General features: G+C 42.5%; 1 protein-coding gene across 3 annotated transcripts in view; it reads right to left on the bottom strand.

Annotated features, from left to right (window-relative positions):
* The window catches only part of stxbp1b (syntaxin binding protein 1b), a 35,768-nt gene that overhangs the window by 7,026 nt on the left and 15,252 nt on the right, over positions 1-13,490 (bottom strand). For all 3 annotated transcript variants that reach the window (XM_042228675.1, XM_042228674.1, XM_042228676.1), the window contains 10 exons: positions 12,204-12,307; positions 11,374-11,522; positions 8,041-8,125; positions 7,398-7,528; positions 7,140-7,247; positions 6,947-7,007; positions 4,031-4,096; positions 3,449-3,529; positions 434-572; positions 47-156 (listed from right to left, as the gene is read on the bottom strand). In XM_042228675.1, coding sequence (XP_042084609.1) covers positions 47-156; positions 434-572; positions 3,449-3,529; positions 4,031-4,096; positions 6,947-7,007; positions 7,140-7,247; positions 7,398-7,528; positions 8,041-8,125; positions 11,374-11,522; positions 12,204-12,307 — 1,034 coding nt within the window. The remainder of the gene's footprint in view (positions 1-46; positions 157-433; positions 573-3,448; positions 3,530-4,030; positions 4,097-6,946; positions 7,008-7,139; positions 7,248-7,397; positions 7,529-8,040; positions 8,126-11,373; positions 11,523-12,203; positions 12,308-13,490) is intronic.

Consider the following 13,490-nt stretch of genomic DNA (forward strand, 5'->3'; position numbering starts at 1 on the left):
GTGTCATGTTAAATGAGCTGATGAGGTTATTGGCAGATTTGCTCACCTCAGAGATAATGGGAACACCCATGTGGGCCATGTTGGAAATGATGTCACTGTCCTCTGGTGGGATGTTAGCATGCTGAAGGAGCTTACACAGGTTCTCCTCAGTCACACCTGACACACACAGTGAGACACACAAATGCATGCAGTACAAATACCCGGTCCAAACATGCAATTCACACGCATGGGAACATGCATGTTTAGAAAAAAAGAATGAATTGACAAAAGAAAATAAATCAAAACCTGAGAATACATGTATGAAAAATTAAACTGTAGCAATAGGACACTGTCTAAGGATAAAACTGAAAGACTGGTAGTGGGCTGCCCGTCTTTCATTTGCAGGTGATCCGATAGATAAAAACTAAAAACAGGATGACGGTGGATATCTGACCATTCTTAAGGAAGATGTAGAGCAGGATGATGCGGATCTTGTCGGACACATTGACATTGGCATCCAGCAGAATGGGGACAATGAGCCTCATGGGATCCTTGATCTTCTCACCTTCTGCATCTGTTCCCATCGCGAGATCCTTCAAAATAATGGAGAACATTATTAGAGTGGTTTCTTGCTGCAATTAATGCCAGTCACTGGTTAACACAGTAACAGGAGACTAAGGTCACAATTCTAAGCTGTATTTCATTTGTAGTCTACTAAAAGTGATGTCACAGGAGATGTTAGAGAATTTAATTTTTTAAAAGTGATTCAATGATAAACAGGAGATGAGTCTAATGAGTTTAAACGGGCCTTATCTTTAATTACGCTAACATATCTGAAAATACAGTGTTAAAAAGGTTACACTGAGTGGACAGGGCAGAAATGAATGAATAAACGGATGCAGCATAAACTAAGAACAATAATACTATGGAAAAAAAAATATCACTATACAGGGTAGAAGAGACAGATAGACCCAGCATCTAGTAGCCATCCAGTGCAGACATCCAAAAAAGAATCTCAAGCATAAAGAGTCGAACACCACCGGGCCCTGACATGATTCATGCCTGGCTAAAGAAGCTAACTGCACTGCATGAGCATCTGGTAGCACATCTGGCTTACCAAGGAGCTACAGTGCAGAAGCCACAGGGATCCTCGGCGACAAGGCAGCAGGCTGTGCTGGCAGCTGGCTGCGCCAGAGCAGACTGAGCCCCGGGCCCAGAGACCCGAGATCCAAGGGGCCTCCACACCCTGGAAGGGGTCTGACTGAGCCAAGGTCCCGCCAAGCAGCCGCCAAGAGTGAACCAGTACACACCCGAGCACCCAGCCCCGGACACCAAGAACCACCAACGCACCAGTGGGTGGGGGCATCAGACACTGGCAGGGAGTGTGGTGGGGGAAAATAGGCCCCCCACCTGTCGGGGCCTGAGATGTTCTCAGAGGTGGAGTCTAACCCCTGACCTGACACATAAACTTCGACAAACAGACACACACAGACACAAACATGCACACATATAGGAATACTCAGCACTCAGCCAACATGGAGACACAGACATGAACACTGTACACACACTCACACTCCTCCAAACATACTCTGTACTCCCAGATCCAGGCACCATCTCCCCCAGAGGGGCGATCTGTGCCAGACCCAGGAGATGCTTCCCTGTCCTCTGGGGTGGAGATTAGCAGACCGCCCCCAGTCCTGCAGCAGCAGGGAAGCCCAACAGCCCAGACCCCGACCAGGATATCTTAATAGATTATTTATCAGAGTTAGTCTCAGAGAATAACAAAATAGCAACCAGGTTTTTTTAGTCTGGCGGCCCAACAGAAGTGTGTAACATCCGGTGTCTTCTGGAAGACATATAAGTCTTTTATACTCTGACAACATAGTTAGTAATTTGTAAATACCTAAAAAAATGTGTTGATGGAGCAGAAAACATAACACAAAGCCAGAGTGTTAATGACACTGGACCAGCTGCTGCAGAGGCCACACCTATGGTTCTGCTTCTGCATCCCTGATTAATGAACTCACCTCATCAAAGAGACAAGACAGAAAGAAACTACATTGGAGCAAGTCCAGGAGCATTTAGCAGTTAAACAGAGAGAAACTGACCAACTGGAACAACAGTTGGAAGACGAGGCGATCCAAAGAGTGAAAATGTGTCAACGACTGGATCAATATTGCAAGAAAAAGGAATAATTTACATAAGAAATGCTGGAACATCAGGTAGCAGAGAAGGACAGAGAAACCACCAAGACCAAGGTGAGGTCTGGACAAATATTGGTGAGATCTATGGATCTGGAGGCTGAGATACAGCAAGCAGTAGCAGAAACAACAGCAGCCAAACCCACCTGCTCCAGCAACGTGGGGGAACGCCTCCAAACCAGCGCAATGTGCATCGACGAGTTCAGAGCAGAAATGTTTCTGTTAAGAAACTGGCTGTTGTTTTTTTCCACAATTTTAATTATAAGCTAGATATATTTGTACTAATGGAATTAGTTTGCTAAAAGCAACAGGGATGAGTCAGTGAGTCAGTTGGGTTTTTTGAATCGTGATTCACGAGTCAGTAAAGTGATTCTCGAGCATTGAACGATTCGTTCATGATTCGCACATCACTACCCAGTACTGGATGGGACAACGTACAACATGGCAGCTGGAACAACCTTCAGAGAACATGCTTGTGCTGTTTTGTTGTATTTGCATTGAACAGCATGCAAATGTTGGCGAGTGACAGTGATGACCTTCACACTGAACATTAATTCTGCTTAACATTGTGCAGCTTTAGGAAATGCAGAAATCCTCTTTTTTAATTTGTTCCATTTCATTTGTTTTTCTCTTTTCCTCTTTTAAACTAAGTGATTGTGATTTTGTGTAAAAAGAAGTGGATTTCAATTCGTGGAGAATAAATGAACGAGAGTCATTTGTGTTAAATATCAGCCTATTTATTAGTTCTGATCTTGTCATAATGTTTTTACCTCAATCATTCAACTGATACTGATTTCCCAGGATTAATAAAGATGCGTTGCATACTTCTCCCATATCACTCTAGCCTTGCTGTTCTGTTCTCATGTTGTTCCCCTGCCACCTTGGATGGTTAAGTGGAGAATATCTGGCTTAAACTCCTGGCTTACTTGGCAATGCCCAGAGAGACGATGGGCGAAAGATCGCCTCAAAGTTTCAGAAGGAAGAATACTCGAGTGTCACAGAGCTGTTAAAGCTGAAAACCCTTTTTTTCAACCCTCATGTCCAATAATAGCGACAAACCACACTTTCTTTTTAGCTAACATTTTGGCTAACATTAGAATTTGTTTGATGATGTCATACATTTAAGTGTGAGAAATATGCAAAGAAATGAGGAAGGGGACAAATATTTTGTCATGGCACTCTAAATGCTCCCAGCGGTCACACTGAAACAAGACCCTGAGGCCTGTTCCCTCAGTGTTGACAGATCCAACAGAGTTTTGATGATTTACCTGTTCCACACGGCAAAGTTTGTCCACGGTGCCCTGGTAGCGGTTCATACAGTCCTCAGCCAGGTGGAGGTGGGTTGAATACTGAGCAGGGAGAGAGAGAGAGACGCTGCCAGTCAGGCTGACAAAGTGACCACCATCAGATCTAAACTTTATTATTTTTTAATAATAATCTTAATATTTTCTACATAACGCTTCTAAATGAGCTTGTTTCCTCGTGCTGTTTCATGAAGTGTCAGAACCAAATGTGTTGTGGATTATCCACACATGTCTACATCAATATAGTTCACAGCTATAAACAAATTCAACACATTAAACAAAATATTCTCATATGGACTGAGAATAAAAAGACAAAAACTTTATAATAATTTATGCTTATGCTGAGGGGAAAGCAGCACTTTGTATGTATGTATGTACTTCATAGCAGAAGAAGCTGCTGCTGCTATGTTTTCTTTTGGTTTCTGTCATGTCTGCAGTATAATTCTACAACATCATGATTTCACATGTGACCACAATTTTGAATAATGAGGTAAACATATTCAGTATTCCATGAACGCTGTTGTGTGTTGTGACTTTAGCTCCTACCTTGCTGAGCTCTTTCTGATACTGAGGCATCTTCTTCAGCATCTGCGAGAGTTCCTTCATGGTGGTCTGAAAGACAATGAGACACCTGCAGTGAATAAAATGTCTTCATTCATTGGCTCACTGGGTATGAAAGATTCTTTCAACAACAACATCAGCTACAAATGATGCTACACAACTAAAATAATAAACCAACTGATTTTAGTATTTTATTCTCCACTGACTGAACAATGTTTTGAATACATTTAGCTGCTTTTTACCCTCATAAGGACCAGGATCATGTTTTTATTCACTTATATGACTTATTATCTGCACCTTCATTTAAATGTCTTCCATAAAGGAGTACAAAGCCTTTCATATCCCAAATATCAATATTTAATTGATTGTAATATTAATATATAATTTTATCATATTTACTGTAATGTTATATTAATAGAATAATTTTGAAGAACTTCAGTTTGATGAGTTTTTGAGGTTTTGTTTGTCCTGTAGGCTGAGCAGATGTTTAAAGGAGTCGTCGGTAGAATTCTGTATATTTAAAAAGAGAAAAAACATTTTTTTAAGGCAGCCAGTGATTGAAACACCAAAGATTTGTACAGTAGTATCAGCCAAAACAGGCAATATCCCACTACAGGCAAGACAGGCTATTCAATTGTATTTTTATAGGACCAAATCAAGCACCTCACGGTGATTTATACTGTAAGATAAAGAGCCCACAACAATGCAAAGCAAACAGAGAAAACCGCAGCAATCACATGACCCCCTCTGAGCAAGCATTTGGGCAACAGTGAGGAAAAACCTCCACCAGAACCAGGCCACGGGAGGGGAGGCCACCAGTGCATCACGTGAAGGTGACGCAGTGCTATAAGGTCACCAAGATAAGGTGGGGCGTGGTAGCTTTCATGTGATGAGAAGGATCTGAAGTTTGATTCTGGATTTGACAGGGAGCCGATGAAGAGGAGCTAATATGGGAGAAACATACAGTCTCTTTCTAGTCCCTGCCATTATTCTTACTGGAATCAATGCAGACACTGGAAATCCCTCAGTCCTTGCTACATAAGCACAACTGAGCGTGAACGATCATCTTGGCTGTTGGTAACAACAGGGCTGGACTGGTAATCTGGGACACAGTGCAGAAGAGCTTGTGGGTCAATATCATTTTTGTTTTCTTTTTTGATAAAGCCTACATGCCGGCTGGACGAGCGCACTGGCACCATGGGTGCATGAAGCAAGAACGTACTGAGGAAGACTAGTTTTGCGTCATTTAAAGTGGAATGTCCTGATGCCCCTGAGTCCTGTGGTTGAGAGCGAGGGCTCAGCTGACTGCCCTCTTTTGCTGCTAACAATGAGCCAAACTGCACGAGAACACACTGATGTGACACTAATGTCACAGCACCATACTGATCAGTGTTATTTATGCTGGAGAGCTAGTTAGCTAACATTATTACTGACAGCCAAAATGCTTGTTCACCCTCATTTTTGCTACTGGACCTAATGAGGAATGACGGGTTTCAGGTATCTGCACAAGAAGTGTTGCAAAAGCCAAAGCACGCAAATTCATGAATTTGTCAGTAGAGAGGTTGCAATCAAGCAGGTGTAAATCCACAATGGATCAGGAAACATTGTTCATTTTGACAGTAATGTTGAACTTGTCATTTTAAGTCAACTCCCAGTGCAGCTACACACTCTGCACATGCCTCGTGTTGTTGGGTCAGTGAGACAGCTCGATCACCTGTCTCATTGTGTCTTTTGATGTAACATGCATCTTAGCCATCGCCATGACTACACCCACTGCCTTCTGATTGAATGCATGTTTCTGCAACATCCTTATACCACACAACCCTACTTTACACCACACTCGTGTTTAGTAGTAGTAGAAGCACAATTTCACCAACTAACTTACACAAGGCAGCCATTGGAGCTGAATTGCAATAACAACTCCTTTTATTTCCACATTGACTTAATATAAATATTATTTCAAGTTTGATCTACAAAACTTTGAGTTTATTTGCAAAATAAACCATAACTTTTTTTTCTGAATGTGTCTAATACTCCTTAGTAGAGTAATAGTTGTGAGTAAAGTACAAGTTTACAGCTCAGTTTATTGCGTACACATCGATATATGTTTGTGAATATTTTTCCAGTAACTGAAAATCCTATTTGAAGCGGCAGGCAGGAGCTGCAGGACTGAGAGGAGGCAGAGTAAACCAAAAGTGGCTTTAATGCTGATTTCAAAGAACAAAAGTTTCCAATTATGGATAAAAATGAAGATTTTGTGCACATTAACAGTGGCTTCTTAGTGTGCCGTGCTTCTTACAGAGACACACAGAACAAATACCTTTCATCTACAAAGACAACAGACTCACTAGTGTGAATGAAAGGTTATTAGTCAAATTAATAATGCTGACTTTTGATGACTAGCTCGATAACTCAGCGGTCCCCAACCCCCGGGCCTGGGACCGGTACCGGTCCGTGAGTCGTTTGGTACCGGGCTGCGAGAGTTGAGTCTCAGGTGTGAAATGTTTAGTTTTCAGGGTTTTTATCGGTTTTCAGCGTTATTTTGTTATCGTTTTTATCGTTTACTCGGTTTTCCTGGGTCTTTTCACGTGTGTTATGAACAATCTTTTTTTTGGTACTGGTACTAGTTTTATTTTGTTGTATTTATCCGCGACACCTTAAAGGCCGGTCCGTGAAAATATTGTCGGGCATAAACCGGTCCGTGGCACAAAAAAGGTTGGAGACCGCTGCGATAACTCGACATATGAACTGTCTGAGAATCTTTGAGAATTTAGTGATTGGTGGTAGGAAGTGACTGAGATGAGTGAACAAATGTATGGTCATGTTGTTTTCACTGTAACTATGTGAAGGACGAACAGAGGATCCAGAAAGCCGAACACAGAGACACGCCGTGGCCTTTACCTTTTCTCCAGTGTTCATCTTTTTGCTGGCAGAGAATTCCTTGAGTGAGCGAGTCACAGCTCTGTGCGTAGTGAGACACAAAGAGGACACGTAAAAGAAAAAGTTCTCAGTATCCTGAGCAAGCACGTTAGTGACAGCAGGGACCGGTCCTTTGTTTGACTGCATTTGTGAGCAGGAGGTGAAAGCCACTTACGTCGACACCTCAGCGATGTGCTTATGTCTCAGACTCAGCCACAGATCGTCATCCTCGTCCAGCACTACCTCCTTCATCCTGGTTTCTCCCATCCCGCTGGTCTCAAACCTCACAGACACGTGTTAACAGACACGTGTTAACAGGCTGCTTGATTTTCACATTGTCGCTATTATTTCTATTTGTGTGATCCAAACCTTCAGTCATAACATTAAAAAACACATGTGGCAGGTGTCAGACCTCCTTTAGTAGCATCTCTACCTGTAAACATCATCCTCGACTCCCAGTAAGTCGTAGGCCATGGCTTGCAGTGTGAGCTCATGCAGGAGAGGTGACACGGGGTCAAAGCCTCGGTCCAGAATGAGCAGCTGAGTGCGAGACTTGTCGGGACCCTGGAGGCACCAGAGCATATAGAAAACGCTGCTTTAACATGTAACACAGGTCTTTCTTCCAACAGCAATCAGTTTAACCTTTGGAAGAACTGAAGCAGCTTAGTTATCGCCCCAAGAACAATGGAGCCCACAGACAGACCATAACGTCTGTTTCATCCTCTGTGGATGGTTACCCACTCAACAGCGACGTAGTCGATGCTTGAGTCATGGGAGCAGTCCAGCTGATCTCCCCCAACACTGAAAACTAAAACTACAGCTGAGTGAAAATCTATTTACTATGTGACTTTATTCTTTTCTTACTTAACTCTAATTAACAGCTGTACAGTTTTTAATGCAGCTTGTAAAAGAACTAATGATCGATAAAAGCAACCTGGATGTTATGGAGATTAGAGCTGGGTACGATTTATTACATTGTGTGTAATTTCCTCTGTTTTTCTCTTGTTTCAGAAATATCCACATATTTAACATAATCTGGTTCTTCCATTCATTATCTAGTCATTTCACTTCATTACCTCTCCCAAGGTGGGGTCATCAGCTTTGTAGCCATCCAACTTCTCCTGAAGCATCTGAGCCAGAACTGCACAGTCTTTGTAGTCCCTAATCCAAACACACACAGGTATTAGTTCATGCACATTTTAAAAATCAAACAGCATGGAAGCGACAGCCAGGAAGAAAACATTTGGCTTATTTAGAAATAAGAGAAATCATCCAGAAATCAGATTCTAATAAAACAGTGTTGGCAAGAAGAAGACGGTCATCCAAATTCAAGCTGTTAAAAGCAAGATAGAGGAGGGGGCTGGGCATCTCGGACAGGAACCACAAGAAATACACAAAAACCCACAGTGTGATTCCTCCAGGAGGTAGGACAGCTCAGTGGGATGGAATAAGGATATCCTTGACAGGAATATCAACACATATCCCAGTCAGCAGATACTCAACTGAAATAATAGGCTGACAACAGGAGGATATTGATGTCACTTTCTCCACAATGCATGGAGGGTTCCACCCAAAATTACAGCATCGCGTGGCTTTACAAGCAACGGAAAGACGCCAGCCTAAAGGACAACACAGAAGCTCTGATCAAGGCAGCACAAGAACAGATCCAGATAGAGACAGGAGTCTATCACAGGCGTCCTGCAGACAGCCTGGTACATGATAGCAGGACGGGACGATGCAAGCTGGGTCAGCACTTGGATCAAGCAAGTGGACTACGAGAACATTTGTGCTGCATACATCCAAACTGGAAGAGTAGCTCCAGCATTTTCCAGGAACAAAATTAGACCTATGTCCAAAAGAGAACAGTGTCTTCTGCTAAACTGCTAAACCTCAGAACAACACAAAGCCCTCAGGCCTCTTTGTCTTCTGGTAGAGTTTGCTTTGAGAAAGATGTGCACACCACCCTGTCCAGAAAGCAGAGACTGAAGTCCGATGGTTCACCTCCGATCATGTCTGAGGGGAAAAGGCCTTAACATCCAGCCTGTTATGTTAAAAGTCTAAATGTGCTTTTGCTAATAATGAAACATCTTCATTCTTGATCAGAGATGCAATCAAAGTACAAGTGTGATTAATGTGTTAGAATAGAAATGAGTGTGTGCGTAGACATGATCTAGACTTGTGTGTGTGTGGGATGGGAGCAGTATGGAGCATATTATCACACACACACACACACACACACACACACACACACAGACCACACACACACACACACACACACCACACACACACACACACACACAGAAAAATCTTGTAAAGTGCATCATACAAAGACAGAAAATGAAAGTGATGTTAAAGTTTAGATTTTAAACTTTGTGTCAAATCATGTTTGTTGAAAAGTCAGAGAGAGGATGCTGAGGAGCTGCTGGATATCAGGTCATCAGGTCATTATGTGTCAACAACGGTGAACAGGTGTCACAGAGGGACTAAGGCCATCTCGAATGATGTAATGTTCAGAAGGTCAAAAGTGCTGTGCAGAGGAGATAAGTCGTTCTTCCCATTCTTTTCTACAATATAAGTCAGGTCAGGAGATTGGAAATAAGAAGTTGGAATGTGAAGCACAGACCACACCAGAGGGATCAACCACAAACTGTGACGCTGCAAATTGGTTTTGATGGTTTTACTCTATTTGCGTAATGCAAGATGGCGGCGCGCACAGACGCAGCGGCTCTATGCTCTCCACTTAGGTGCTATCCAATTTCGCTGTGCAAGAAACTGCACAATGACAATAAACAAACTTTTATCCATATTCAGAAGTTTGCAGATGACACGGCCATCATGGGGTGTATCTGGGATGATCAGGAAGAGGAGTACAGAAGTCTGGTGAGGAACTTTGTCGCATGGAGTCACACAAACCACCTGCAACTCAACACCTCAAAGACTAAGGAACTGGTTGTGGACTTCGGGAGGTCCAGAGAAGGTCCACTGCCGGTTCAGATAGAGGGGGAGGAGGTGGAGGTGGTCAACAAGTACAAGTACCTCGGGCTGTGGGTGGACAATAAACTGGACTGGTCATGCAACACAGAGCACCTGTATAAAAAAGCCCAAAGCCGACTGTACTTCCTCAGGAGGCTGAGGTCTTTTAACATCTGCAGGAAGCTCCTGAGGATGTTTTACCAGTCGGTGGTTGCTGGAGTACTTTTCTATGCTGTGGTGTGCTGGGGGAGCAGCACAGCAAAGAAGGACTCATCCAGGCTGGAGAAACTGATCAGGAGGGCTAGCTCTGTGGTCGGCATGAAGCTGGACACTCTGGTGACAGTGGCAGAGAAAAGGACACTAAAGAAACTGATGGACATTATGGACAATGCCAGGCATCCTCTGCACACGGCCATTAACAACCAGAAGAGTCTGTTCAGTGACAGGTTGCTTCTCCCCAAGACAAGAACTAACAGACTTAAAAACTCCTTTGTCCCACACGCCATCAGACTGTTTAACTCCTCTCTGGAGGGGAGAGGGAGGGGAGACAGGAGGACAAAGGAGGGGGGAACAACTAAGCTGTAGTGCCTCTTCACCTCACTGTGCAATACTTTTGTAAATAGTCAACAGTGCAATAGACTCAATACTTGAAATGTGCAATTCACTTGTATTTTTATTTTTTATTCCTATTTATTCTATTTATCCCCTTCGTATATTTTATTTATATTGTCTCTGTATTTATATATGTGTGTGTGTGTGTGTGTGTGTGTGTGTGTGTGTGTGTGTGTGTGTGTTGTGTGTTTGTGTGTGTGTGTGTGTGTGTGTGTGTGTGTGTGTGTGTGTGCACGACTTCTGTCGGTGCTGTGCTTTTGGAAACCGAATTTCCCAGAGGAACCCACCGGAGGGATTAATAAAGTTTTATCTTATCTTAAAAAGCTCTAAGTCTCTATTTTTCTCTGCTCATTTGTGCCAGGTTAGATTACAGATTCAAGAGACTTTGGATTTCCACTGTATTCCTGGGGGATTGAATTTCCGAGGAATGCTGCTAGATAAGTGGATCTTTAGATCTGGTTGTGCTCGTCCTCTCCAAGCATTTTCCTCACAAAGATCAGAACAAAGTCAGCATCAGCTTGTAGCAGGCTGATAAGTAGAAGTGCTTTGCTGCTGCTAAAGCTACAGTCTGCTACATTCAAAGTCTGCATTGTTGACATTCTCCAGTTGTATTCCACCAGCACTGAGCCTGCTCAGGGCTCCTGATTTTTAATCAGAGGAGACAGGGTAGACACCCAGAGGAGAGAGGCAGTTAGTACTGAGCGAATCTCCGTTGGCTCCATCCAAACCCTGCAGACCTACTGGGGCAGACCCACAGGATCAGAGATCACCACTTTTTAAATAGAGAGCCAATTCAGTCTTTAAAAAAATCAAAAGGAGCTCACCCTCTGTATCGAACTCCCGGATACTCTTTCAGCGTGGCACAGAGGGTGGCGATCTGTTCAGCACAACGCTCCAACATGTTATTCTTCACGTCAGCCTTGAAGGGGCTGTAGAAGTCCTGGAAAGCATCCACTTTATCCAGGGAGAAGACCTGACGACAGAAAACAGTACAAAGACGACACACAGTTGTATAGTTTCCCATCTGCACCACAACACCGGATTTTAGACGCAGCAATACTCGATTGAAGTGCAGGGGTTCAGCTTTAATCGAACTGAATTTCATATTAAGTAATTAAAGCCATTTCTTTACATAGTGCTCAGTTTTCACAGGCTCAGAAATAACTGCACAATAACTGGGCTGACTATTTGATTGAATATTTAATATTGTATAGTGGTATACAGAGGCAACACTACAGGATACATCCTCAACACCTCCCATGTGCACAGTGTTTCAGTGTTACAGCAGTTCCCAGTTTAATGCAGGCCTGAGTCTGGGTGGTTACTGGTGATCTTATATAATCCTGAAATCAAACTGGTACCTTGTGAACCTTGTGCAAAGCTGATTCGTCTCCTTCTACTCATTAATAATGCAACGTTCTTAAATCTGGTCATAAATGTGTTACATGGTTTCAGCACAATCAGTTTTCTCCTCACTTTCTTGCAACATGAAAAGTCAACTTGTAGCTCAGTTCAATAAATCGTGGAAAGACAGCTGAGATTTTACTGACTATTCATTCATCTGTATTCAAATTATACAAACACAAAGATCTCAAAACACTCAATAAGAACATTGTTACCCATCAGTCATGACTGATGGTGGCCAGGATCTTACCTGAGACTCATAGGGCAGGAAGGCTATGTGGATCTCAGTCAAGGCCTTCATCGCTTTAGAAGCGCGGGATTTGGTCAAGAGTCCAAACAAAGAGTCTGGGATTGCTGCAAGCAAAGACAAACATATTGGTTTACTTAGAGAAACTGTAGGTTTTACAGAGTAAGAATTAAATGTTTCATTTATTTTATCTGCTTGGCTCAACATGGTGTTTATGGTTCTGGATTCTGTTTCCTTTTCTGTCCAAAATACACATTTGAACAAAGGAGTGATTTTTTTTTTTGAGTGAAAATTGTAAATAACTTCAGCCGCATTAAATCAGTCTTAGATAAAAGTATAATTAAGCACGTGTAGTTTTTCTGTCCATATTTACAGTAGTAATGGGCAGCTTATCAAAGTCAAACAGAAGAATACAAATATAGAAATTATTAAAACAAAATACAGCCAAAGATAAAACACGTCATATTAATATGGATTAGGAAAGAGATGTCTCTCACGTTCAGACGACTGAATACTTTGACTTCTGTCAAACATGTGACACTTGGAGCTCGCGTGTCTTTGAGTTACAGTAAACAAAGTTCACCCTGCTGTCAGGGTCACGTCCTTAATAAAGTGGCAATAAAAAGAAACACTTAACCTTTTAAGGCTTTCATGACCACATTGTAGATGGCTCTGTTCAGTCAGAACTGGGACCCGCCTGCTCCCCGTTCTCACTAACTGGTGCTATGACTAATATGAAACATTACCAGTGGATGTGTTGAGTCTCAAAGACTTATCACAGCCACGTTTGGTCCATGGCAAATTATTAAAATTTGCTTCACACCACAGACAGATTTAATGGAAATGGTCAGTAGTTCAGACTGACCAGCTCTTAAGTTCCAAACAATGATTCCAATAAAATCCCGAGGAGGAGTTTGGAACGGTCTAATGCCTGGAAATGGTCAAATCAGCCCCATAAAATTGTAAATTTAAGTTTATGTGTCATTCACCATAAACGATGCTAAAGACCTACTTCATTAATTAGGTGTTGCTATGGAGCCATGTTGCAATGACCATGTCTGAGTTTAATAAAACATTTCCACCAGACCTGTGTCTGTGTGTGCAAACTGTCATGAAATTTGCAGAATGTGTCTGCCTTTAAAAACATAACTCACTTTGTAACATAGCACTGAAGCAGATAAAGGGAAGAAAAGCCTGCACTGCTGTGGAGGTCTTTTATTCATTCAGCTTTCACAGGCGAGAAAAAACAACATGCTGCTGTGGAAGCTGGGCAGACAAGACACATGCACA

This window comes from Haplochromis burtoni, unplaced genomic scaffold (assembly GCF_018398535.1).
Source record: "Haplochromis burtoni strain Fernald_Lab_line unplaced genomic scaffold, NCSU_Asbu1 Contig_341, whole genome shotgun sequence".
NCBI classification, from domain to species: Eukaryota; Metazoa; Chordata; class Actinopteri; order Cichliformes; family Cichlidae; genus Haplochromis; species Haplochromis burtoni.